Source organism: Plasmodium fragile (genome assembly GCF_000956335.1).
Source record: "Plasmodium fragile strain nilgiri unplaced genomic scaffold supercont1.12, whole genome shotgun sequence".
Lineage (NCBI taxonomy): Eukaryota > Apicomplexa > Aconoidasida > Haemosporida > Plasmodiidae > Plasmodium > Plasmodium fragile.
In genome coordinates, this window is record NW_012192592.1 from 184,286 (window position 1) to 209,032 (window position 24,747).

The 24,747-nt window shown below is 42.3% G+C and overlaps 7 protein-coding genes across 7 annotated transcripts; 4 read left to right on the plus strand and 3 right to left on the minus strand.

Moving 5' to 3' along the window:
* Positions 1–153: 153 nt before the first annotated feature.
* Positions 154–4,792, plus strand: AK88_01405 (uncharacterized protein; the record flags this gene model as incomplete). Its single annotated transcript, XM_012479040.1, has 2 exons — positions 154–2,279; positions 2,395–4,792. 2 exons carry the CDS (start codon positions 154–156, stop codon positions 4,790–4,792), a joined length of 4,524 nt encoding a protein of 1,507 aa, XP_012334463.1.
* A 125-nt stretch (positions 4,793–4,917) lies between these two features.
* Positions 4,918–6,519, minus strand: AK88_01406 (uncharacterized protein; the record flags this gene model as incomplete). The annotated part of the gene is made up of 6 exons (XM_012479041.1): positions 4,918–5,082; positions 5,235–5,366; positions 5,475–5,540; positions 5,707–5,805; positions 5,918–6,046; positions 6,175–6,519. 6 exons carry the CDS (start codon positions 6,517–6,519, stop codon positions 4,918–4,920), a joined length of 936 nt encoding a protein of 311 aa, XP_012334464.1.
* Positions 6,520–7,169: 650 nt separating this feature from the next.
* On the minus strand, positions 7,170–12,198 carry AK88_01407 (uncharacterized protein; the record flags this gene model as incomplete). Its single annotated transcript, XM_012479042.1, has 4 exons — positions 7,170–11,082; positions 11,622–11,672; positions 11,770–11,951; positions 12,151–12,198. The coding sequence occupies 4 exons, from the start codon at positions 12,196–12,198 to the stop codon at positions 7,170–7,172; spliced, it is 4,194 nt and encodes a 1,397-aa protein (XP_012334465.1).
* A 508-nt stretch (positions 12,199–12,706) lies between these two features.
* AK88_01408 (ribosomal protein L24) lies at positions 12,707–13,288 on the plus strand (the record flags this gene model as incomplete). Its single annotated transcript, XM_012479043.1, has 1 exon — positions 12,707–13,288. The coding sequence occupies one exon, from the start codon at positions 12,707–12,709 to the stop codon at positions 13,286–13,288; it is 582 nt and encodes a 193-aa protein (XP_012334466.1).
* A 4,355-nt stretch (positions 13,289–17,643) lies between these two features.
* On the plus strand, positions 17,644–19,809 carry AK88_01409 (uncharacterized protein; the record flags this gene model as incomplete). Its single annotated transcript, XM_012479044.1, has 1 exon — positions 17,644–19,809. The coding sequence occupies one exon, from the start codon at positions 17,644–17,646 to the stop codon at positions 19,807–19,809; it is 2,166 nt and encodes a 721-aa protein (XP_012334467.1).
* An 805-nt stretch (positions 19,810–20,614) lies between these two features.
* On the minus strand, positions 20,615–22,068 carry AK88_01410 (uncharacterized protein; the record flags this gene model as incomplete). Its single annotated transcript, XM_012479045.1, has 6 exons — positions 20,615–20,659; positions 20,824–20,884; positions 21,040–21,167; positions 21,383–21,480; positions 21,583–21,709; positions 21,892–22,068. The coding sequence occupies 6 exons, from the start codon at positions 22,066–22,068 to the stop codon at positions 20,615–20,617; spliced, it is 636 nt and encodes a 211-aa protein (XP_012334468.1).
* Positions 22,069–23,045: 977 nt separating this feature from the next.
* On the plus strand, positions 23,046–24,551 carry AK88_01411 (Aur protein kinase; the record flags this gene model as incomplete). The annotated part of the gene is made up of 4 exons (XM_012479046.1): positions 23,046–23,159; positions 23,302–23,396; positions 23,500–23,571; positions 23,768–24,551. 4 exons carry the CDS (start codon positions 23,046–23,048, stop codon positions 24,549–24,551), a joined length of 1,065 nt encoding a protein of 354 aa, XP_012334469.1.
* Positions 24,552–24,747: the final 196 nt, after the last annotated feature.

Genomic DNA, 24,747 nt, shown 5'->3' on the forward strand with positions numbered 1-24,747 from the left:
ATGCTCCTGTGTATGTAGAGCAGGAGCAGGAAGGGAGCCACACCCTTTCCATCCCTACATTTTAGGGGCCCCAATTCACTGCTCCAACTCCAAAAATGGAGCAAAACGGGAAATATTGTAGCAACCATTTTTTATGACTCCCACGAAAAAAAAATGAAACGCCAAACAACCCTTCTATCGCCACTCGAAGGCGGCGCCAAACGCTGCCCCATGAAGAAGAGGCGCAGCAAATACTTTTCCAAAGAGAGTAGAAAGATGACCGGGAAAGAAAACACCCCCTCCAAGAGGACACATGATGGGGGAGCAGGAAACTACGCCATCCCCATTTCGACTAGTGTCTATAACTCGACCATTTTGCATGGGAAGCTTACGAGTGGAGAAGCAACGGGGGGGAAGGGACATGAATTGACGTCTGATCGTAGTACCCCCTATAGGTACCTCAAAAATAATGTAGAGGAAACTTCCCCCAGGACAAGCGATCAGACGAGGTTTGGAAGGGGGGGCACTTCCCCTCTTGATAAGGACAATTCTCTAAAGGTGAAATTTCAAAAGATAATCTCCACCTACCACACCTTTACCGAGCTGATGAGGAAGCTAAAGTTGAGTAACGAACAACTGGGAAAACATGCCAGCTGTCCTACATGCAGTAAGATTTCAGTCATTCTGAAGGAGGGGAAGTATGGAAACTACTTCGAGTGCACACAATGTCATGAGAGGGTCTCCAACAGGAGAGTAGAGGATTCCATTTTTGATGAACGAGAAAAAATGTTCCTTCAAAATAGAAAAAAAATCTGCTTCGAAATGGAAAAGCCAGACTCCTATCGCATTCACCACTTTGGAAACCTCGCCTTTGCCAACGACTTCAACAAAATCGTAAGCGACGTAATAAAGGAAGTGATAACCGACTTGAGGAAAATAAAAAGACGTAAAATAAAATATAGACATATTATAAAGTATATATACAAGATTAATACATGTGGCTCTTTCTTCGAATGTGCAAGGAGGACAAAACGGACATGTTTGCGTCCTGCAAGGCACGTTTGCTCCTCCTTCTCCCATAAGGGGGAGTCACACTCCATCTTCAAGTCCATTTGGTGGAGGTGCAACTTTTCACTAACCCGAAAAAGATGTGCAGCCCTCCTCAGGAAGAACAACTATGCGAAGGTAATGTCGAAAGGGGGCGACGAAGAACTGTACAATTGCACATTTGTAAACCATATTGAAAAGGGGAGGGAAAAAAAAAATAATAGCCATTTATTTGAAACTCTAATTGATAAGCATACCCAGTGGTACATAAACGGACGTGACTTCTTCGATGAGATGAAATATCTCCCATTGACTTGGAAACCCAGAAGGGACTACATACAGAGTGGAATCTTCCCCTTCCACCTGTCCAAAGATATTAAGAAAAAAGCCTCCTTTAGAAGACTCAGTGTTAACAATAACAGCTATCTCTGCGGGTGTGTCTTCGACCTCTGCTCCTACCCTCTAATGCTACGTTATTTTGTATTCCGCTTATACAACCAGTGCTTTGTGCATGAAATTCCCTCCTGCGTCTTCCACTACTTTGGGCACGTCTACCCGTGTGTAGGTCAGAAGACACATGTACATAAGTTTTTTTTAAAATGGAATTTCTCCACCGTAATGAGGACGACCTGCGCGAAGTATGAGCGAGAAATGGAGGAGTGTCACCAACCGGAGGAGTGCCTTGACGGAGCGCACGCACCACGCCGTCGTGTGACTGCTAACAGGGGAGGGGTAAGCGAATCAACCATTACCTACCCCCCCATGCACTCCTCCCAAGAACATAACCATATAACCAGCTCATACAATTTGGACGACCTAGCCAAATCCTCCTACCTTTTCAGTCGAGAAAAGCTTAGAGATCATATACTAAGACATCACTACGAGAAAAAAAAGCAAAAAGTTAAGAAAAAAATTTTGAAGGAAATTAAAACTAGGTGTCTTGAAGAAATAAAAAAAAAACTCCCCAGGAGGATTCAAAAGGTGATCCTACCATACCAGCTAAAATCTGTGTACTTTTTTAAAAAGCAAAATGGAAGAATATTAATTGCAGACGAAATGGGACTAGGCAAAACTTTGCAAGCCATTTGCATTTTCCACTTTTTTCGTCTTTACCCTACACTCATTGTAACTCCATCGTCTCTGAAGCTTAACTGGGCCTGCGAGATTGAGAAATTCTTACCTGCCTTCGACCCCTCCAAGGTCCTCGTGGTCAGCGACTCGAACGACTTCCCCAGGGGGGCACGCCTCTACAGGTGCGGAGTGGAGCGATGAGCGGTAGCGGTGAGGAGTGTAGAACGAGTGCAGACGAGTGGGTAGCACCACCCCTGATACAACGCTAAACACTTTTCCCTTTTACCCCCTCCACAGAATCATCATCGTCTCCTTCGAGCTATACAAAAAACTGGCTCACCTGATAAACGAAATAAAGTTCAAACTAATCATCGTGGACGAAAGTCATTACATAAGAACGGTGCAGTACGGAAAACAAAGCCAGCTAGCCAAAATGATCAAAGGCACCATTAAAAAGACAAAAAAAGTCATCTTCCTCAGCGGAACTCCCTCCATAAACAGACCCATAAATATATACCACCAAATTAAGTACCTCATAAACAGCCAAAAAATTTTCTGTAAAAATAAGTTTACCTTTGGGGAAGAATTTTGCAAAAAATATTTTTGCAGAGGACAAAAAATATTCGAAGAAAATTTACGCTCCTGGGAATTCCACCTTTTCTTAAAAAAAACGGTCATGATAAGGCGGTCCATTTCAGACGTGTTTGCTTCCAACTTTCCTGACTTGAAGAGATTCTTCGTATACTTACCCCATGGACCCTACACCATCAACACAGATGATCACGTCAATTCCTTGTCGTCACCCTCCCCGTGTCCCCCAAGTGGGGATAAAAATGTTCTACAAAGTTTTGTGAAAGACTCAACAGAGGAAGGAACTCAGTCGGTTGGCACAGATTTCGCAACCCCAACCAGACAAGCACTGAGCGAATTTTTTCAAGTCAAAATTAAAACAAAAAAAGTAGAGGAGGGACTGTCAAAAGTGATTCATGCGATGAGATACATAGAAGAAAATTTCCCAGAAAAAAAAAAAATAATTTTTTGCTACCACCTAACTGTGTGTAAATGCATCGAAGAGGAATTGCTAAAAATAATAAAAAGAAAAAAAAAACAAAATGAACAAGCCATTATAGATTACGTGGTACTCAATGGAACTTTAAGTGAAAAGGAAAAGAGAGAAAAAATACAATACTTTCGCATGAACCACACCTGTCAATATGGCATTTTCACAATCTGCGCAGTTAGCCATGGACTAGACTTCACCTTCTGTAACTTATGTTTCTTCGTAGAATTTCCTGTAAATTTTTTTCACCTTCAACAATGCGAGAGCAGACTGTTTAGGAAGAACCAAAAGTTCAACACGTACGTTTTTTACTTCCTCTTAAAAAATGGCTTAGGGAGTGATTACAAAACGTGGACGAGGTTCACGCTATGTGCACATAGCACTCGCTCTATAGTCGATGGAACGGAGTTTGTTACCAAAGATCTCCTCTATGAGAACGTGTCGGGGGACGTGCTTATGCGAAGCGTTCAGAGTGGGTCACAGGGGGGGGGTGATCTGTCCAGAAGCAGTTACGCCCCAGAGGAGACAAGCGGCCAACCGAACAACGAACTGATAGTTCAACAGTGCAACGACTTGATAGGCCAACCGCACACCGTGCGAAGCACGCGAAAACGAAAATTCCTCTTCCAAATAAACACCCTCACAAACAGAATCCACGCCTACTACCAAAACAAGAAGACCAATTTCGCAGTGGAGCATTTGATGACCAGCCATCGGGGTGAAGAAAAGGCAAGGACGCTCCTCACAAAATGCGCAATTAAATTTTTGCAAAATTACAACAAACTAAGCACAAACGAAAAAAAGTTAATTGAAAAGAAAAAATGTGACATGCACATATCGATGGTTTCCCGTCTGCGCCATGGAGAAAATAATAAAAAAAAAAAAACGTTAAAATTTGAAAGGTACTTAAAAAACTTTACCGAAAGAGATAAGACATACGTGAAGACGTACCTTAAAAACAGCTTCAGGGGAAAACTACAAAACTTCTATTACCAAGAATATGATGAGAAAAAAAACGCAATTAAATGTTTACTCTGTAAAAATGAGTTACCCCCTTGTTCCACTCTTATAATAGGCGAATACAACGTTATGAAATATTTGTATGACCACTCAGACAACGCCACGGTCGAAAAATTTCATAACGAATTCAACACGATTAAATTGCAAAATTGTAATGTTAAAAATATTATCATATGTGATGAAAGCAATATGTTTTGCGAAGGCAAGTGCAGAAAAATTTATTTTTTAAAAAAAAGTTCCAACAGTATACGAAGATTAATTTATGAAAGAGATAAAGGCATTTGTAACATTTGCAAATTGGATTGCACAAATTTAATTAGACAAATTAAAAGTCAAAAATATTTTTCAATTAACGAAAAAATTGATTATTTTATTAAAAAATATCCTTTATTTATAGAAGACATTAATCATCTCACACACATACTTGAAAAACCCATGGAGGGACACATCTGGAACGTGGACCATATTTTGCCTGTTTTCAGGGGAGGCGGAGAGGCCTCATTTGACAACCTACAGACTTTGTGTACCTTCTGTCATAAGAAAAAAACAAAAGACGATTATAAGGAAAAAACGGAAAAGAGGGGTTATCCTGTGGACAGCTCCCCTCCAAAATGATTCAACTGGTGTTTTTTTTTTTCGAGGGACGGGTCATTCGTCAACCGTTCCGTTGTATGTTGCATGTGATTTTTCTTCTTTTTTTGCCTCTTCGATTTTACCTGATTTGTTTTTTTTCTTTCTTTTCACTTGTCGCTCTTCAAAAGAACACTGTGCCCGTCCAGATCCTTGACCACCCAACCTCCGTGCGACTCCACCAGTTGTATATCATTTTCCCGCAGCTTCGTCTCCACGCGGGCCAAGTCCTTGAAACTCAAAATTAAATTTCCGAGGGAATTCCCCATGTGTAGCTTTTAGAAAAAAAAGGAGGGCGAAAGTAGCGACGTGTTTGTGTGTAGCGGGGTGAATGTGCCCAACTTGGGCCATCCTGGACTAAATTGTTAACACACCTGACAAAGGATGCACCCTAAAACCTTTCACCCAGAAAAGGCCCCCCACTCACCTTATCCTCATCATAGGCATACGCCATCTGCAGCACCGTCGCGTTCCTTCCCGAAGAGAAAAAGTAACTCATCCCACCGTATACACTCCAGGGGTAGGAAATTTCTTCCAAGTGGCTCTGTATCCTTATCAGCTAAATGTGGCGGAACGAACGAGAAGATCAGATCGAAATGAGCACGCTGAACAGAGTAACTGTTACAAACGGTGAAACATTTTCTTTTTTTTGTTTTTCTTTTCTTACCTCCATTCCTAAAATGTCCGAGTAAAACTTTTGCGAATCCTTCGTTGATGTCGTGAAGAAGCGTACCTGTAAATTTGCATTTTGTTAAAAGGGGCATTATTGATTGGGGAGTTGGACGAAATGTGAGCAAAAATGTGTACGTATTAAAAAAATGGTACGTTTTAAATGGGGGTGAGGGGGGTAAAGGGCTGCTCCTTTCATTTATTTTCCTTTTTTTTTTTTTTGTGCATACCCTGTCCAGTTTGGTGCCTTCCCCCTGCAGCACCACCTCGATTCCGTAGCCATCCGGGTCCGTCACGAAACAGTTTGTGGAGAACCGCCTAATTTGAGCCTACATGGGTGTGTGGGGAGTGGAGGGCGAAAAATGAGCGCACTAAATGGGGTAACCCTAAGTATGATCACACCACTTGGACAGCCCCCTTGCAAAAGCATTCTCCACGTACGTCCTCGTCCGGCAGTATGCACGCTGTGATCGGCCTTTTGTCTATCCCGTCCTCCACGTTCCCTCCGTATATTTTCGTTTTGCTTATTTGGAATTCTTCTTTGTTTACGCCCAGCCCCAGGAAGCAGTGCTGTCAGGTGGGGGAAAAGGCAACACACATGCAGAGGTGTAAGGCAGAGATAAAGCAGGGATGATGCACAAACAAAAGCCGCTCGCCCTTCACGCAGAGCGTCCAACAACACCCCTTTCCGAATATACCTCTCCTATAATCATGTCCTGGTGCTCCTCCTTTTGCACTAGCTTTATATAAGCCTCTTCCGGGCCTAAGCCCATTTTCACGAAACCCTCGCCTTTCTCGAGCACTTGAAAACCAAGCACGTTTTTGTAAAACTCCACAGACTGGTCCACATTGCGGACTGTGTACTCTATGCCTTCCACTCTGCATTGCAGCCTCTTGTTTCGGTGTGCTCCACCTGCATTTTTAACCTTCTTCCCGACGATACTGCTGCTGGTCAGGAAGGAATAAGACGAACGCCTTGGCACTTTCAAAAAGTGGTAACCATTAAAACAGAGCAGGGCTGACCAAAGGAGGGCGCGCTTCATAAAGGCAACCGTTGCCATACGCACCACTATTCACAAAACAAAATATATATATATGTGTGTGTCCAGTGTGAGCACGTGTAACGATTATGTGGGGGGGTGACGGTCGAATGTGCGTATGGCACGAATTTGCAATCCATGGGTTCTGAATACCCACGTGCGGGGGTCCTATGCATGGCTCACGCAAAACACCTTTTACATTTACTGTGACGTTACCGATGCCCTTTGCGCCAGGATGGCGAAAAACAAGTTCGCACCAGGGAACGAAATTGATGGAGAGAAATTTCGGCGGGGAAAAAAAGCCACGCGGAAAAAAAAAAAAAAATACATACATGTATACATACACACGTGCATACTTGTGGTACATTTACGCCCCCGACAGGTGATCGGTCGGGTAATCTTCAAAGCGGGAATAAAAGGTGCCCGGCGCAAATGCCGCAGCAAGCGCAAACCAGTGAGAGAACGCCTGTGGAAGGTAAAAGCTCCAACAGGGCTGCGCCGAGCCACGACTAAAAAAGAAACCACGCGAGTGCATACTCATGTGTGTTGCGACACCACTGTAGTTGCTGCAAAATGACTCGCTCTAGGGAAGCGGCGTCATTATTGGCAAAGTGTGCACTTCGTAGGAGCGTACACAACTACACCGCTTCACCTCATTTGTAACGCCCAACAGACGCAAAAGCGCGAGACTTCCCCGTCTCGAGCAAGTACGAATCGGCGTCGCGGGCCACGTTCAGCAGTTTGTGAAAAATGGCCTTAACCCTCTCAAGGCGCCCATAACACATATGCCACTCATAAAAGGGCATAATGACTAAGTTGTAATTTAATTTCCTCCAAAAAAATAAACGTAAATAAACCAACGGTAAAAGCTCAATGGAGGCACCATCAACTTCTTTAAAATAATTGTCCTCCTCCAAAAATTCGAAAATAATTTTCTTCTTCAAATCCACATACTTAACATCCATGGAAAATATTTTAACGTTCTTCGTAATTTCGATTTTATCCTTCTGGCTATTTTGGCAGTAAGCATATTTCTTCAAAATGATTTCAAATTCAAGGTGGGCTACGTTGCTGCGCTTGGTGCGTTCCTTCACAAAGTCATCATGGTCATGGCATTCCATACCATGTGGACCTTTTTTCTCTGTCGTTCGTTCCCCTCGTGTGTGCACCTCTGCTGTGTCTATATGATTGTACTCCCGAGATATGATCTCCATCTCGTTATCATCTTCCGTGTCCAGGAGGACGAGCTTCTTTCTGTCAAAGGTGAAGTCGTGCGGCGAGGCGGGCACGCGCATTAATGGTGACGTTGCCGCTTCCGAAGGTAACGAGGATGACGACTCCCCCATGTGGGCCTCAGCAAGGTTGACAACCTTGTGCAGCAGCGTGTCCACCTCGGCGAGACCCTTCTGTGCCCCAAAAAATTTTACATTCAAGAAAAAAAAGAAAAACTTTTTTGGAGGAATCAACTGCTTCATCTCGATAATGTCACTGATCAAGTTGGGATACCTCTCCACAAAGGGGATGTCACGGAAGGATAAATTAACAAAAGTTAGAAGCACGGGGATTAACTCCTCTTTGAGTCTTGTATCGGCTTTCATTTGCTCGTACAGCTGGTCCAAGAGCTCCAGACTTGTGCACATGTACAGGTCGTTCAAGCTGCAGTGGATGTTGGTGGCTGGGTTTATTAGCAGCGGTACGACGGTGAAGTAGGTCTTCAGGAAGGGCAGCGGTAGAGGGGGGGGGGGCCGCGGCGCTCCTTCAAGTGATTCATCAGTCAATGTGTTACACGATGCTTCAAGAGATGCTTTGCGTTGCTCCTCAATTTGTGCCTTCCCCCGGAGCGCCTGACTGATCCCGCGCAAGCAGCATTCCACCAAGGACACATGCCGGTAGGGGTACATATTTTTAAAGCTCCTCATCAACAGCTCCAGCTCAGGAATGCCCACAGGGTTCTCCCCCAACTGACGCTCCAAAAAAACCAACAGATATTTCCTTATGAGGGCATTCCTGTGATCCATATCTATGGAGAGCTTGCTCACTAGGTACACCAACTTGATCGTTTCGTCTCTCCTCCCCTCTACACTCTTCGTGCCCTCCTTATCACATGACACGAACCGAAGTAAAATTTTTTTAAAAACTGAATTGAACAAACTAAACTCTGTGTCGACATTACGAATAATGCTAAGTCCCTTCACCAACTTTAAAATTTGCTCATTCTTCAACGCATGCACATGATCATACAGGTTAGACAGTACCACTCGAACGACTCCCTTGTTCACGTAACTTAACTTTTGGAAATAGTACAACAAGGTGCAGCAAGTTCCTGCACTTATTTTTGTTCGCCTATTATTGGAGAGGATGCCGCCCTCGTCTAGGGGGGCAATCCCATGTGAGGCATTAGCCACTTCCTCGCTTCCCACACTCAACCTTTCCCTCGAAGGCAGGTCACTCAGGTATGCCCAATTCATCTCCATCACACGCTCGATCTTCCTATAAGCCTCGCTAAATTCGCTAAACTGGCTCAATTCGCTACACCCATGTGTGCTAGCTACCTCTCCCCCCATACCCTTATCACTGCTGATCAAACTGGCCGAGCGCTTCAGAAGTTTTTCCATGTCTTCCCGGTAGCGCCTGCACTCCTTCCTCCTTACCACCAACCGACACTGCAACACTGTCAAGGCGCTTAAATAATTCAACACATTCTCCAAAAGAACATAATTCTCCTTTGTAAAAAAGTACATACAGTGGTGCAGCCCCTTTAGCAGTAGTAAAATGTCTTTAAGGGAGAAGTGCAGTGAGCAGAGCAAGCAACACTTTAGTAAGTGCAAAAAAAGGGGGGCATCTTTATATCTAACTTTTCCTAGAAGCAAAATTTTGTACAAGACATTTTGGACGTACCTATCCAGGTCTTCAAATTTGAGACAAGCTTTTTCATCACAATTGATTAGGAAAAAGTCTCTTCTTCTCACTTGGTCAAAAATGCTGGGATATTCCTCATTTTTGTGGCTAATAAGCCCTTCCGCTGCTTTGGTCAGGAGGAGGGATTCTTCCAAAGTTAGGGCTTGACCTGGATGCGGTTTCTTAGCACTACCAAGCGTGTCTGGGGCACCCCCCAAGACGCGGTTCACAACGCAGGAAAACAACTTTCCCCTCAAGGATGCCCCAGCCACAGTGCATTTACCAATCGTACAAAACTCATCCAATAAATAAATCATAGTGGACGTGGACTCTATCAAGTTTGTGTCATTTTTATCCAAAAATAATTCTATCTTGTTCATGCAAAAGTTAACATGATAAACCTTTTTAAAGTAAAATAATATTTTGGCTAGCTCGGCAACACGGTCATAATGGGAATGAGAAAAATTCTCCGCCTTCAGTGAGTCAAACAAAAATGAAAAATAACACAATGGCAATAAATTATTTTCCTTTATGTTCCTACTTTTTATAGTGTTTAGAACATTCACATAATCCATGTCTTTCATTTCTTTCCCTCCTTGTAAAGATCCCTTTAATCTGTTCAATACGTCATAGTAACAGTCATTATCAATGAGATTAAAAAATTGCAAATCTTCTAAGACGTTACATAACTGCTGCGTATTCGCTTGTGCCATTTTTTCGTAAAAATTATTTCTCAGACTTGAGTTAATTTGTGTGATTAGCACCAAATTTGATTCACCATTTTGGTGGCCATTCAGATTAGTTTTGCCATAGGGGGAAAACTCACACACATCATTCTTCCCCTCATTAATAGCCTCCATACCGTCTAACCGTCTAACACTATTCGGTGTTCCCCTATCCAATTTACCCTCCTTGGCCTCTCCCATCATCGCCATTACCAACTTCTTAACACATCGCAGTACGGACGAGATACCGTGCATCTGCAAGGACGGCACCACGTGGTGTAACCTTCTCAAAAATGAGTTTAGCAACACTTGGCTTTGCGCGTCGGGGCAGGCCTCTCCTAGAAGTGGTATAGCCCAATAAGGATTAGAACTTGCGCCAAAACGCCCCATCCCGTTGACGTAAAAATGAAACAGGATAGTCAAGTCGACAGCATTACTTTCGTCCAAAATCTGGTCCACATTTTTGAAAAATAAAAATAAAAATTTCTCATTATATATGTCCAATTTTAGCATGCTATTCAAAATTAAGCTTATGCTCATCACGGGGACATTTTCGAAAATCTCCGTGGCTTTGTCAACCAGTTTTGTGTAAATGTGGATCACGCCCTTACTGTAGTACTTCCCTTTACTGATTGAGTTAATCAGTTGTGATATCTCGATTGGGTTTTCCGCCACGGATAATCCATAACTTAGGTTCTTCTCGTACATATCATATTTTCCATTCTTCAAATTATCACTTAACAATTTACACAGCTTGGTTATTGTTTGCTTTTTGTTTCTTTCCTCCACTTGATCGTTCCCAGGAAGTTGCCCTTTTTTGTGATCAGTATATTTAATACTTCTCTCGTCTACACACTTGTCGCTCCTTCTGTTGCTCCTCCTCACATGGTCAATGTTTAGTGGCTTCACCCTTAGCCTCTTCACAACAATGGAGCTGAAGCTTCTGCGGGATGCGGCCTTGTGCAAGAGCGTCGGCACGGCGTCCAAAAAGCCGCTACACCTTTTTGCATACATTTGTATCTTAGGAGGAGTTTTACATGGGGAGCCACGCAGGCAAGTTTGACGCCCTTCAAAGAAGTGCTAATGAGATAGGACAGCTATAATTGGGCTCATAAAGTGGGCCAGTCCGTACGATGTCCAGGTGGATTAAAAAGAAAAAAAAAATTAACCCGCCGCAAATGCTGTCGAGTCCTCTGTACAACTGTTCACATTTTCCCACTCACCTCACCAATGGCATTTTCTTTCCTCCAAATTGAGCTGCTATGCATTGTGCGTGAGGGTAAACCTCCTTAAAAAGAGCTGGTACTTTTTTGTGTTTGTTTTTTTTTTTCTTCCTTTTTTGTTTACGCAATGTTGACACTTGGCATGAACAAATAAAGACAAAATGGAATAGGGGTTAATCATATAGAAGCAGCTGGTGGTAGCCCTCTCACACGGGGCGTGTGCACGACACCAGCTTGCGGGCCCCACTTGGGTGTTCACTTCTTTTCATCTTCCGACGGAAGGATACCAGCCTTTTTCCATTCGTGGTATCTTAAAGGGGGGAAAAAGGTAACCAAATGGGGCAACCACAACAAAATGTGGGATCAGTCCCTAAATAGAATATGCGGCGAGCCCTTCCCAAACTTACGTGGTGTGTCCCAACTCGTTCAGCAGCTTCTTCTCCATCGATTCCTCCGACTCTTGCGCCTCTTTTCGCAGGTCTCGCTTGACGTTTTGGATGTAGCCCAGGGGGGTCTGCAGGCCGTCGCCGGTCACCATTAGCACCAGCATGCTCAGCGATGTGAAGGCCAGCAGTTTGATCTGCGCGTTCTGCAGTGAGTGCGTGTGGGTTACATTAAGATTAGACCGCGTTAGTGTGTCCACATATGTAAGAACATTTTTGCATACGCACAGGGGCAGCCCATCATGGCAAGCTGCACGTGTGCTTCTGTGGAGCACTCTACACACATCCACATTAACAGTGAAAAAGTATCTCCCCTCCCCTTCTTCTCCCTCAATATAAAATTACCGAAAAGTTTCCGTTTTTCACGAAAAGCAGGTTTTTCAATTTATCCATTTCTTCCGCAACAGCTTTGGCATCACATTACTAGTGCTTCATTTGGCTGGACTGGATGCTTTTTTTTTTTTTTTTCGAAAATGTTTCAAAATGCTATTTGGCATGCTTGAGCTGTATGCCTGCAAGGGGGTACTAAAACTGTTCTATATTTTTGCACATTTGAAGGAACATCCTTATGCATAAATTTACTCGTTTTTTTACGCCACTTCGGGGCCACATTTCCCGAGTTGGCTAGCCACGTCGCTGAAAATTGCCTGACCCGTTCATGTGTTCTTAGCAGAATTTTCAAAAAAATTATGGCAAAAAAAAAACAAAAATTTAGTTAACTATAAACATAAGAGGCGAAAAGGATGCGCACAGGGAACAAATCGAACAGTGTGTTGCTTAGTACGTATAATTATAAAGAGTATGTCATAAGCATAACAGGTGTATACATGTTTTGTAGCCTCGTCACACCCTGTTTTACGAATTCCACTCGTTGAAACGCCGTCATGTGAACAAATGAAAAATGCTATGCCACAACTTTTCAAGCAAGGTCAGCACACTTCTCCTTAACCGGATGAACTGCCCCTTTCTGCAAAATGTACAAGTAAGAAACCATAAAATTATCAAACCCAGAAACATTATTAAGCTATGGAAAATTAGCAAAGGGGACGAAGTCAAGGTGATATCGGGAAAGGATAAAGGCAAAATAGGGGAGGTACTAAGTTGTGATAAATTTAGAAACATGGTTAAGGTAAAAGGATGCAATTTGAGAAAAATATATCTCGATAATAAATTTGTTTATATTGAAAAAAAAATCCATTATTCCAATGTCCAACTGATTGATGATTTTTTGAAGACAAACACCAAGGTGTGTATTAGGTACACGGATGACAATCAAGTTATACGAATATCGAAAAAGTCCGGAATTGTCATTCCGTGGCCCTCCAAGAAGAATAAAGAGGACGAATTTGACGATGTGGAAGAAAATCCCCTGGATACGCCACCGCAAGAGGCCCTCAAAAAGACATACGACTACAAGACCGATGTCAAGTTCATGAATATATTACGCCAGACGGTTAACAAATACAACAGGGAATTGTCCTAAAGAAGCACAAAAAAAAAAAAAAAAAAAAAAAAAAAGCACCAACCACAAGCACCTCTCCAATACTCTTTTGTCAATCCAGAGAAGAGTGCGCCACAATTGTGTACGGGCTTAAATGCAGGCATGTTTAATTGTCAACGTGTGCGTAGCACCCAATTAGGGAAGCCATGTTTCGTTTTGAACGACGCATGTGAAGCTTTGGCTTGATTTAATTTACTTAATTCAATTCCCTTTATCGGGAAAAATAGGAAGCGCTCGTATCGCTAAAACGGTGAAGACGCGCAATATTTTACTTCCACTGAGGTTCAACAAAAAAGGAGAAGAAGAGTACTACACACCTGTGGCATTTGCACAACTATAGTGCACCACCCGAGCAGATGTTCTTTTTTATTCAAATGTAGCTGCCTTGTATGGGCATATTTGTCGCAGTCATGTACACTGTACCGCATCTACAATAGGGGGAGTGGATGTCCCTTACAAACAGAAGTAGGCACATGCTTGTAGTATGCCATGTCTAATAGCTTTACAGAAAGTACACACGATTGGGCAGCTCAACCGTTCAGGTAACACGTTCATTTGGCCCTTGTCAAACAAAGCGCAAACCGATTTATACCTGGTTGGATTGTTTAGCTGCCCAATGGTCAATTTGGCCAGTTATCCTACACTTAGAATTGGTAGTCCACCCCACTCCCCTTTAACATTACATTAGTTAAGTTTATTCGCTCACAGTATATAGAAGCTGTTTGTTAAGTGTGAATTTATTTTAACTTTTCCTTTGGCTGCCTTGGTTGGGATAATCCTCCCAATCTCTTTTCAGAAAATGTTCTCCTCATATTTTTTAAAGTGTTGTTGTGTTCAATCTTTTAAACATTTTTTTTTTTTTCAATTTTTTTCCTTCCACTAGGCAATATTATTTTTTCCCCCTTCCCAGCAACCACTGCAATGACCTTTCCTCCGTCCCGCAAACCATTCGCTTTAAAAAGAAATTTTATTTTATATATATTTTTTCTTTTGACTTTTCGCGACAAACGGGACCAGCCAAGGAGACGTTACGTCTCGCTGCTTAATCTTAATCACGCCAACGGCTATATGAAGTAGTACAAAAATGTACGCTATGTTTAATATAGAGACGTATGCACAGCACATAAAAATGTTAGCAGCACGTGGGTGTGTATATTCCGCCCATTGGTACAGTGAAGAAATGCGAAGGTGGAGGTTGCAGCTGGCTGGGCAGGTTATAAATGTTTAAAAAAAGAAAAAAATGTGTAAGTGGTTTTTTTTTCTTAACAGATGATATATGCACTTCACGTTGGCGGTCCCGCGAAACGGTTAGAGAAACAAAAAAGAAGAAAAGGAAAAAAAGCGGGGCGAGGTATTGTATATATATGGTGAGCCACTTCGCATCGGATTCATATGCCCCGTGGTACAACACATAATAATACATCTTGCTGCTGGAGCTGTATGAACAGTGGGGGTACGTACATATATTACATAAGCCATTAATATACATAACGTATGCTACGTACAACATATTCCCTTATACGAACATACATAATATATTGTATGTAGATATTGTGGCTCGCGTGGCCGGGGAGCATCCGCCCCGCCAAAAGGTGAAGAGGGCAGGGGAGACACGTATGCGGAACGCGCGTTAAAAAAGTGAAGCAGCTGACTAAGCTAAGCGGGGCTAAGCTGCTAGGGGGCACTAGCTTAAAAAAAAAAATGGAATAAGATAAAGCATTATTTAACTACTATGCTTATTGTATATACATGTAAAATAATTTCGCTTGTGCCAGCTAAATCCATTTTCATATGCGCATGTGCCGTATGCGCTTCCGGTCACCCCATGTTTTTGTTTTTTTTCAACATGCGCACTTGAGCATGGCGCAAATTTTTGGAGCAATAAAAATTAATTGAAGGCACGGCATAAAAATATATAAGAAGGAAAAAAAAATAAAAGCAACATAATTAAACATATGTGATCATTCTATTTTTGGAACGCACGTTTTACATGTTAAGTTATAGAGAGAGGAGTCTTTCGCGCAAACATGAAAACAGTTTAAATGCGTGTTTTAAATCCCTTTAAGCGGATAAAAAGTACAAATTAAACTTTGTGAACGTAGTTTTTTATATACGATCGAAAAAATACGTCATGAGCAAATGCATATTTTTTTCTTGCGAAGGCGTTTATATTTATATCTTCACAAAAATCTGTTTTACTTAAGATATTTTTTACAATTATCATATTTATATTCTTTTTTCGTGAATTTTTTTTTTTTACCACTTATACATAAAAAAATCACTTCATTTTTGCGCCTCCAGGGCAAAACTTTACCATCTTGCAAATGAGTTTTTTCTTTTTTTGTATTTTTTTTTTTTACATGCTCCATCACAGCATAGTTGACACATTGGTAATTTCTCACATGTTCATGAGCAGTTTGTATACTTGCCTCTCACTTTTTAACGCATAAAGCGTAAACGGAAAAAAAGGGAGAAAACAAGTTGTAAAACCAGTTTTCACTCGCGAGAGCCAGCATATATATATATATATATATACAAAGGTACTATTCCTTTGTAACTATATTTTCTGTCGCTTCCTTGTGCCTGTTCATTTTTTGCCGTTCGCCATTTCTCAGTTTAATTATTTTCCATCCCAGTATAAAAGGGCCTTTTTATCTTTTGCATGTATGTGGTATATGTACTTACACTCCTGCATATGTGTAACACGCTCACGAGGCCATAATCCAAACGGCATATGATTTTGTTCACCATTCGCACAATCGAAATAGCCAACACTTTGTTCAGACAAAAGGGACGAATTAAAAAAAAAAAATTGCTTTTCGATGAGCACGAAAGAGCTGCCACGAGAAAGGTACGCGTTTTATAAAAGGCAAAGGAGAAATGCGCATTTGTTATTCATACTGTGTATACATGTGAATGATGCCCGTTTCAACGTGAAGGTGTTACAAACAGCAGATAAAGGATTGGTGCGCTCGTAGGAGGTGTAAAGTCTCAGTCCTCTAGCGTTTAATCGAATGAACAAAAGTGAAATTTACGTACATACGCGCAGTGTCTACGTTTTACATGCGAACAAGTGTGTTAGTTTCCTGACTGCACGATTGTACGCACGACATTTTATTAAAATAAAAGCTGAGGAAGGGCACACGCACGTGCTCCACGCGCTTCTGCACACACATGCAAAAGTCATGCGAAAAGGTTACGTGTACCCTTAGAGGTTTTTAATGTACGTACCACTCCCTCGGACAAATTGTGTACGTATGAATGTCTACATATGTGTATACATTATAATTTTTTTTTTTTTCCTAATATCCTTAAGTATTTTCCACACGTTAGGGGTTTAATTTAGGGAGTTTTTGTTTCCTCCGTTCGTTAATCTTCCCATTATGTAGTCATTCGTATGTCGTCATTTAGTCATTACTACGTCTTTGCTTAGCCCCCCTTTTTGTCACCACTTCGTCCTCTCGCTTGTTTCCCCTGCTTTGATGTCCCCCGTCTCATCTCAGTTTTCTCATTCGTTGTAGCCCAGTTTCACCGAGCCACCGGTTAGCCACATTTCAAGGAAAAAAAAAAAAAAAAAAAAAAAAAAAGGAACGGAACGGAACGGAACGGAAAGGAGACGAGCATATATAACCACGCCAGTCACATCGCTGCGAACGCATCTGTGAGAGTAACTCGTGGTATGATACGTTCTCCTCCTGCGTATACACATCGTCAAGTCATTCCCCTTTTAATCGAGTCTACATAATTCTTACAACCCTACACACACAACACACACACGCTGTTACTGCATCGAGGCCGTTCCATACTTTTTTTGCACGTGATTGAAGGATTTTTTTTTTTTTTTTTGGCATGGGGTAAAGGAATTTATCTTCAAAGTTAAAGGAATTATTTTCACGTGTATAGGAAAAAAAAAAAAAAAAAAAAAGGCACACGTGACGAAAGCGTGCGCTCGTAGGGTTATATACTCCAGGAACGAAACAGCTGTCGACATCTACTCAAGTGTAAGCAATCTCCGTGTGGATTCATACAAGTGGTTTAGCGCAAGTGAGTGGCGAATTTGGAGCAATTGCACCCCGTGTTTGTGAGGGCCTAACTGTGGATCATTCTTCTGTCCTGTCTCTTTATATCCCTGCGTTCTTGTGTTTGACCACCCCCCGGCAAGTATAAACGGAAAATCACACACGCTCCAGGAAAAAGTAGCCCACAAGTTAATCGCACACTCGAGTGCTCTCTGTTAGGAATTAGTCCGCGCCACTTGGCACCTCTGCTACAGGAGGCACAGCGTGTCTGTTCTGTCATCTCGCCCCATACGCGCATCTTCCTAAAAAAGATCCAAAATGATAAAGCAAAAGAGGTCGTACCCACTTATGAACAAAGAAGGCGAAATAGGCAACCCCAGCGATGCGGAAGGTGTATTTAAAAGGCCACGAAATAGAAGCGCCAGTAGCAACAGGTCTTTTGGAAGTTGCAAGGATGAGGAAAATGAAAAAGATGAAATAATGATGAAATACTGTGCTAGTGGCACAACCACAGAAATGAGAATCCCATATTGTCTTCTCCTCCCCAATAGGGCAATAGGGTTTGTTATTGGTAAGTCAGGAAGCAATGTACGTGAAATTGAAAAGGCGTGTGGAGCGATCATAAAATGCCAAAAGGAATTTGACGTTGTAGTACATCCACCTCCGTCGGAAAAAATTTTAACCATTTTTGGAAAAAAGGAAAATAAAAAAAAAGCATTAGAATTGGTTTTAGGTAAATCAAAAACGGTTATGGATTTTCAGGAAGAGGATGGAAAAGAGTCCATCGTTATTATCGTACCTACTAGATCTATACCAATTATTATTGGACAGAAGGGATCCAAAATTGCTTCTCTGTCTGAACAGTCAGGCTGTGAAATTAATGTGCATAAGGATGATGTTCCAGGAATTAAAGATAAGGCTATTTTTATTAAAGCCAAAAATTTTGCAAAAATTATTGACTGTATAAGTATCATTTATGACCTACTAGAGGATATTGTGGATAATGGTATTCTTTCCATATCTGAATTTCCTGGGGTTCCCAAAAATGGTGCCGTCAAGTCTGCCCAGGGTGGTGGTGGCGGTGCTTTGCCCGATGCTTCAAGCGGCATGGGCATGGGTGGCGGGGGCAGCGGAGGAGGAGCAGCAGGAGGTCCCAATAGCCATTTCCATCAAGGCGGAGGTTCTTCACACAATCACTTTAATCATGACGTCAAATATAACATGAAAAAAAATGACAATAGTAATTCCTTTGAATATATGAACGGCGACGATTATGATAATTTTTCAGTTCCAAAAGAGAGGAATCTGTTGTTACACAAATTTGGAAAAGAAGCGAGCGCATGTGTGATTCGCTTTGTTCTCGATGTAGAAACGACCGCCTGGATAATCGGCAAGGCAGGCTGCCACATAAAGGAAATTAGAACTATTACAGGAGCGGGTGCAGTAATTGTGGATGCCCCGGATAATATTGAAAATGTGAAAACGTGTGATCGAATTTTAACCCTATCTGGATCGGCGGAAAATAAATTTAATGCACTCAAATTAATCGTCAGACAAATTGAAGAAAGAGAAAAAAATATCAACCATCCAATGCGTATGCTAGTTCCTGGAAAGGCAGCTAGCTTCCTAATTGGTAGAAAGGGTTCCATTATAAAATACATTACAGATATGTCGGGTTCTCAAATACAGGTAGCTAAAAATAAAGAAAGTGAAAATGAAAAACTAGTCTTGATTAGCGGTTCTCCTGATGCTAAAATATTGGCCTCCATCTTAGTTTTGCAAAAATTAGAAGAGTACGAAAATCCGGCTATCGCTAGGGAAGGATTACTCATCCCTTTGAATGACGTCATATTCAGCTTAAACACCAGCAAGCATGGTGGCGTAAAAAAGGGAAACAACAATAGTTATAGTAGCAGCGGGGTGGGTGGTAATCATGGAAAGCCAGGACATAACAATCACCATACAAATATGAATAACGACAGGTATTACTCTTCTGGCTCCAACCCTAATAATCATTATGGAGGAAGGGGTTCTTCTCCCCATGCCGTTAATGGAAGCGGATATGGTGCAGGTGGAAACCACTCTTACGACGACAACAACATGCACAGTCAGAACAATAATTATAATAACTCACTTAAAAACCCAAATGATATGAAAGACAAGGTAGAGAAAATGTTCCTCCAACAGTTATACAAATCCTTCCCCATTTCTTCCCTACCAAAAATTTTATCAGTCACACAACCATACACTATCGAGCTGAACATGCCCGATGTGTACTTGGAAACGTTCGACTCGCAGAATAAAAATGGAAAATCTTTAATTGAAGAAATTATTGAGAAGTCAGGCTGTAACATCTCCATCTGTACCGACACCAACGATTCCTCCTCCTACACCTTTATCCTCTCCATCACGGGTTCCCCCCTCGCAAACTCCATTGCCATCCTTATGATCCAGGCCAAAATTTTTCAGTTCGACTGGTTTTGAGCGGGGCCCACAGGGGGGCGCTAGCACACAACAGCGGTGTAGCAGTGGTGTAGCAGTGGTGTAGCACTGGCGTCCGCAGTACCATCCGCCGTGGCAGCCGTGTCGCCTCGCTACCGCGTCACCCCCTATGTAAAAACGTGCTTTCAATTTGTCAACCACACAAATGTGCAAAATTGGACGCACGCTCCCGCCCAGTTCCCGTCCCCACAATCTCTATCACATCCTACGTTGTCATCGTTTCACCAAATGGTTGTTTTACCCATTTTAACTTTTATTATTTTTTTTATCCTTTTTTAACCGCAAATTAGTATAACTTATTATATGTATACGTGGTTGCACCAACCCGTGTTGTCTTCAAAGTTTACAATCCCAAATTGGGCATATGTTGCTTGGGGGAGAAAGCCCCCTTTCTTTTTTTTCTTCTTTTTTTCTGACCCTATCGCGGCACCCGTGCAGAACGACACAGGGAAAGCATATCATCTATGTGCCCTCTGCACAGAATTGTCTTACAGATTGCGTTAAAACAAGTTTGAGCGACAAATTTGCTGTTTTTTCCCCAAATGAGGAAAAAAAAAAAAAAAAAATATTGACATACAAGTAATCCACATGGACCAGAAAAAAACTTTTCAAATGTATTATCGTATGCACATGTCCATTCATGCGAAACTGTTTCACTTAAATGCATTTGGGAACAAAAAAAAAATGCACTCAAATGGTAAATGCGTGAAAATGTTTACGTCCCCCAATTGGCATACACATGTGCGATCTGCGATGACGCAAATGCCGCTCCCCACTTCGATCCGCTTCACTTCAACTTGAACAACGCTTTCGTTTTTAAAAAATCCTTACTCTAAAGGGCAAATGAACAAATGAAAATATATACAACGTGGAGTGAACAATATTTTTCTATCTCACATAATATGCCTCCAAAAAAAAAAAAAAATTGGCACACCGTTCACACAATGTGTGTGTAACGAATATATTTTTTTTTTTTTTCCATTTTTGAGGAGTTACCTGAATGAGGTGCATTTTCTTCTTCGCTGGGCTTCTGTAATCCTTCACCACCGTGATGTTGCTGCGCAGGGGTTGGTGAAACAGTGGGGTGTGTGTTTATACGCACGTTGGAAAAGTATGCTAATATGTGGATGGCAGTCAGTACGGCGATCATCCGTGGGGCGATTACACATTAGAGCGTCTGATCAGTGGCCCCGATTGCACAACACCTCTTACTAATAATCATAGCTAGCTATTCCGTGGTTCTCGTCGAAAATTCTCAACTTATCAATTCTGTTGGTCTGGGAAGAGTACATGTCGAACCAGTGCCTCAAATAGGAAATGGCATACGAGTCTCCTTGGAACTGGGGGATGGGAAGGAGAAAAAAACGCGATGGAATGAAAATCAATTGGAGGAAAAAAAAAAATATATATACATAACACAATGTACATAACAAAATGCACATAACAAAATGCACATAACAAAATGCACATAACAAAATGTACATAACAAAATGCACAAAAAAAAAGGAGGGGCATTTTGTTGTTTGGTCTTGTCTGCGCCTCCATCTCCGCTTACGTGGCCCATGGCAAATCTCCGCCTGCACTTAATCCAGCCAACTATGAACATGCGCTTGGCAGTTCTGTACAGCTCCTGGCAGAACACATTCCCATCGTCTGCAGGGGGGGAAGCGGCGTGGTGCAAAGTTGCGGTGTAGTGTAATGTTGCAGCGTGGTGCCGAGCGGCTTCCATGTGGCACACGCCCCTCCTCAACTAACCTTCGAAGAAACCATTTATGTCAAACCTGAATTTGGACTTCACTTCGTGAAAGTTCGTTATGTCGTAGTTCCTTTTCGTTTCTTCTTTTTTCACTACGGGCGGTTTGTACTTGCGGAAGCCGGTGACCTGTACGGGGTGGGGGAAAAAGGACACATACATGGACACACCGTGGTGACAGGAAATGCACATGGGAATAGGTATGTGTGTTGGAAGTCCTCGAGGCTCCCCTCCCTAACACACACAAAACAACACACGTATTATTTTGCACACAAAAATGCCCATTTCTGCTGCTCTCCTTTTTGGCCTACCTGCCGGTTTAGTATGTCAAACTGCTTGGCGAATTCAGGGTGACCCTTCCTTAACTTGGGCTCCCATTTTTCCCCTTTGTCCAGTAGTACATTTTGGCGAAACAAAAAGTGGGGCTTCTTATGGATCGACAAACTCAGCCTGCTCCTTATCTTCTTCGAAACTGGTGTGGGTATCATTTGGGCGGTACACGTGGGAGGAGCAGAGAAACTAGTAACATGGGTGGGTGTTATTGGTGGTTTACATGGCTCTTCAGTTTGCTGCCTTGCTCAGTGACTTCCCAAGTAATTGATTGCCTGGCCGAGTTCTCATCGACAGATTTTTCAGCCAACTCCGTTCGCACGACGGCAGGCGGGGTCTCCCCAAATGTGCGCCCCTTGGGAAGACTCACCGCTCTGTCGCAGGTGTTCTTCACAAACGGGTAAACAGGATAACTTAAGCTTTACGTTAAAGGGGGGAACAAGTGAGAAATAAAATTCCAAGGGAGTCACATTTTACGTTCATTTTGCTGCATATGCATAGGGGGTATGTATAACTGTCATATGTGCATCCTAACTGTTGCGTTTTTTTTTTTTTTTTTTTTTTTTTTTTTCCCCCATTTTTTTTTTTTTTTTTTTTTTTTTCTTTAATGATGACGCAAGCGGAGTGAAAAGAAATACATGTGAACGAGTTTAATGTTTTATTTTTCCCCACCCTCCCCAGTATAGCAATAATGTGAAATTAGCTTATTTTTATTGCGCACTTAACTAATATGCTAACAGGCTAAGTGCCCATTCATCCGGTGGGTTAACCGCTCCATACAGCGTGCGTGCGTCCATTTGGCGATCACCTTCCTCTTCCTAGTGACCCACCCGAATGTAGACTTAAGGGGATTTTCTGATGTGTGTATAAACCACCACACAGAGAAATTCTCCACTAGTCCATGTTTTTTTCCTAATTCACGTGATACGAAGTGCCTGTCTTGAGTCTGCAGCATCGAGCTTGCGTGTTGGACGAAGAAGTAGAACGTGTACAGGACCACACAGGATGCAAATAATTACCTAAACGTGTGTGCACCTGTTCATTTGGTAGCCGCTCTTCCCATCGACCACGCATGAATAATGCGCGTATGGGCGTTTTGTGCCCACCATAATTACCTACCCCATTGCACAGAAATATGAACGAGTCAGTTAGCAGTCCAATCAAGGCCACATGCAGGGACATGGCCTTGAAGAGCAGCCTGCATTCCTTCACCTTCAGCTTAAAGGATTTCGATATCGCAGGGTTTTTGGTAAAGCACATGAGAGGAGAGGCAAAGGAGACACGATACCGTTGTGTAGAAGCACAACACAACGGACCTACTACATTAGCACCGTCTCCCATACACACCGCTTCTCACCCGTACGCGATTGTTTTGCCCCTCACCCTCTCAGGGAGACGGAGCCCACGGAAGCGTATTCCTAGCCTGCGAAAGGAGGACCAATTTCATTTGCGTCCTGAAATGCATATCGAAATCGCACTTGGTGAAGTAACAAAAGAGCCAAGCGCATCTCTCTACGCGTGCACTGATCATGTTTGCCCTTTTTTTTATCACTTTTTCCTTTTCCCTTTTCCCTTGTTTCCCGCTTAAGGAGCACACAGGAAGCCCTGTTGAGAAAAGAGATAGAATTGCAGGCGCATTTGAAACACCCTCACATAGCATGGTAATGGATGGAGGAAAAAAAACGTATACAAACGTGGTGCAATAATTACGGCATAATGAGTGGTTCAGTCGCCCCCTTTTTTGTGTGCACTTAATTGTGTTGTGCACATATTGGTGGTAGAGGGGTGGTTATTATATTTATGATTTCCGTCTTCCCCCCCCTTAATTTTGTATACGCTTCTGCTCTTCTTCTACAGCATGTACACGTGGTTCCACACCGCCAGCCATGTCTTCTTCGTGATGGAGTACTGCTCTAACGGAGACCTGTTCACGTACCTGAACGAACATGGCCCGTTCCCGGAAAAAAAGGTTGCAGAGATGCTGTTCGAAATTATATGGGCAATAAGGACATGCCACGATAAAAGAATCGCTCACCTAGATTTGAAGCCGGAAAATGTATTAGTCAATCATGAAGAGAAATGCAAACTTGCTGATTTTGGTTTATCAGCACACATAGGATCGAAGCATAAGAAGAAAGGAATATCTCATTACAGAGGGACCCATGATTATTGGTCACCTGAACAATGTGCAAGGCACCAAAAAAAAAAACAGAACTTTGGAGAATTTGATCAGAAGACAGATATTTGGACTTTAGGTATATTAGCATTTGAACTTAAATTTGGCAGACCACCATTTGGATCCACCAATGAAGAAAGAGAAACAGTAATCATGAACAGGATTCAGGATTATCATTGGAGTCAATTGTTTTGTGAAAAAGTAAAACAGGACTTGATTGAAAAATTGTCTCCAGAATTTAAGGACTTTCTAAATTTGTGTTTAGATAAAAACCCCAAAAAGAGACCAACAGCAGAATCCCTAATTCAACATCCCTTCATTTTTGTTCATAACAAGAGTAGGCCTTGCATCAAATCGTATGCTACACAACCCAGGGGCAAGCAGGGACCCAAGTTGAGTCACAAAGGGTTTAATGAGCAGGACGGCTCCTTCCTCACACCCATATGGTTTCACAATAAGGGGTAGACTAAGCGGCACACAGATGGGGTATAAAGTGCCTGCCCCTTTTTTCAGTTGGAAGTTTGATTTGTTTTGTTTTGTTTTTTTTTTTATTTTTTTTTTTTTTCGTGCGCCGTGGAGCGGCTAATCTTGGGGTCTCCCTTTTCCGTAATGCTTCCCCCCTACACACACCCTGCGCGTTACTACACCTGGGGGAGATCCG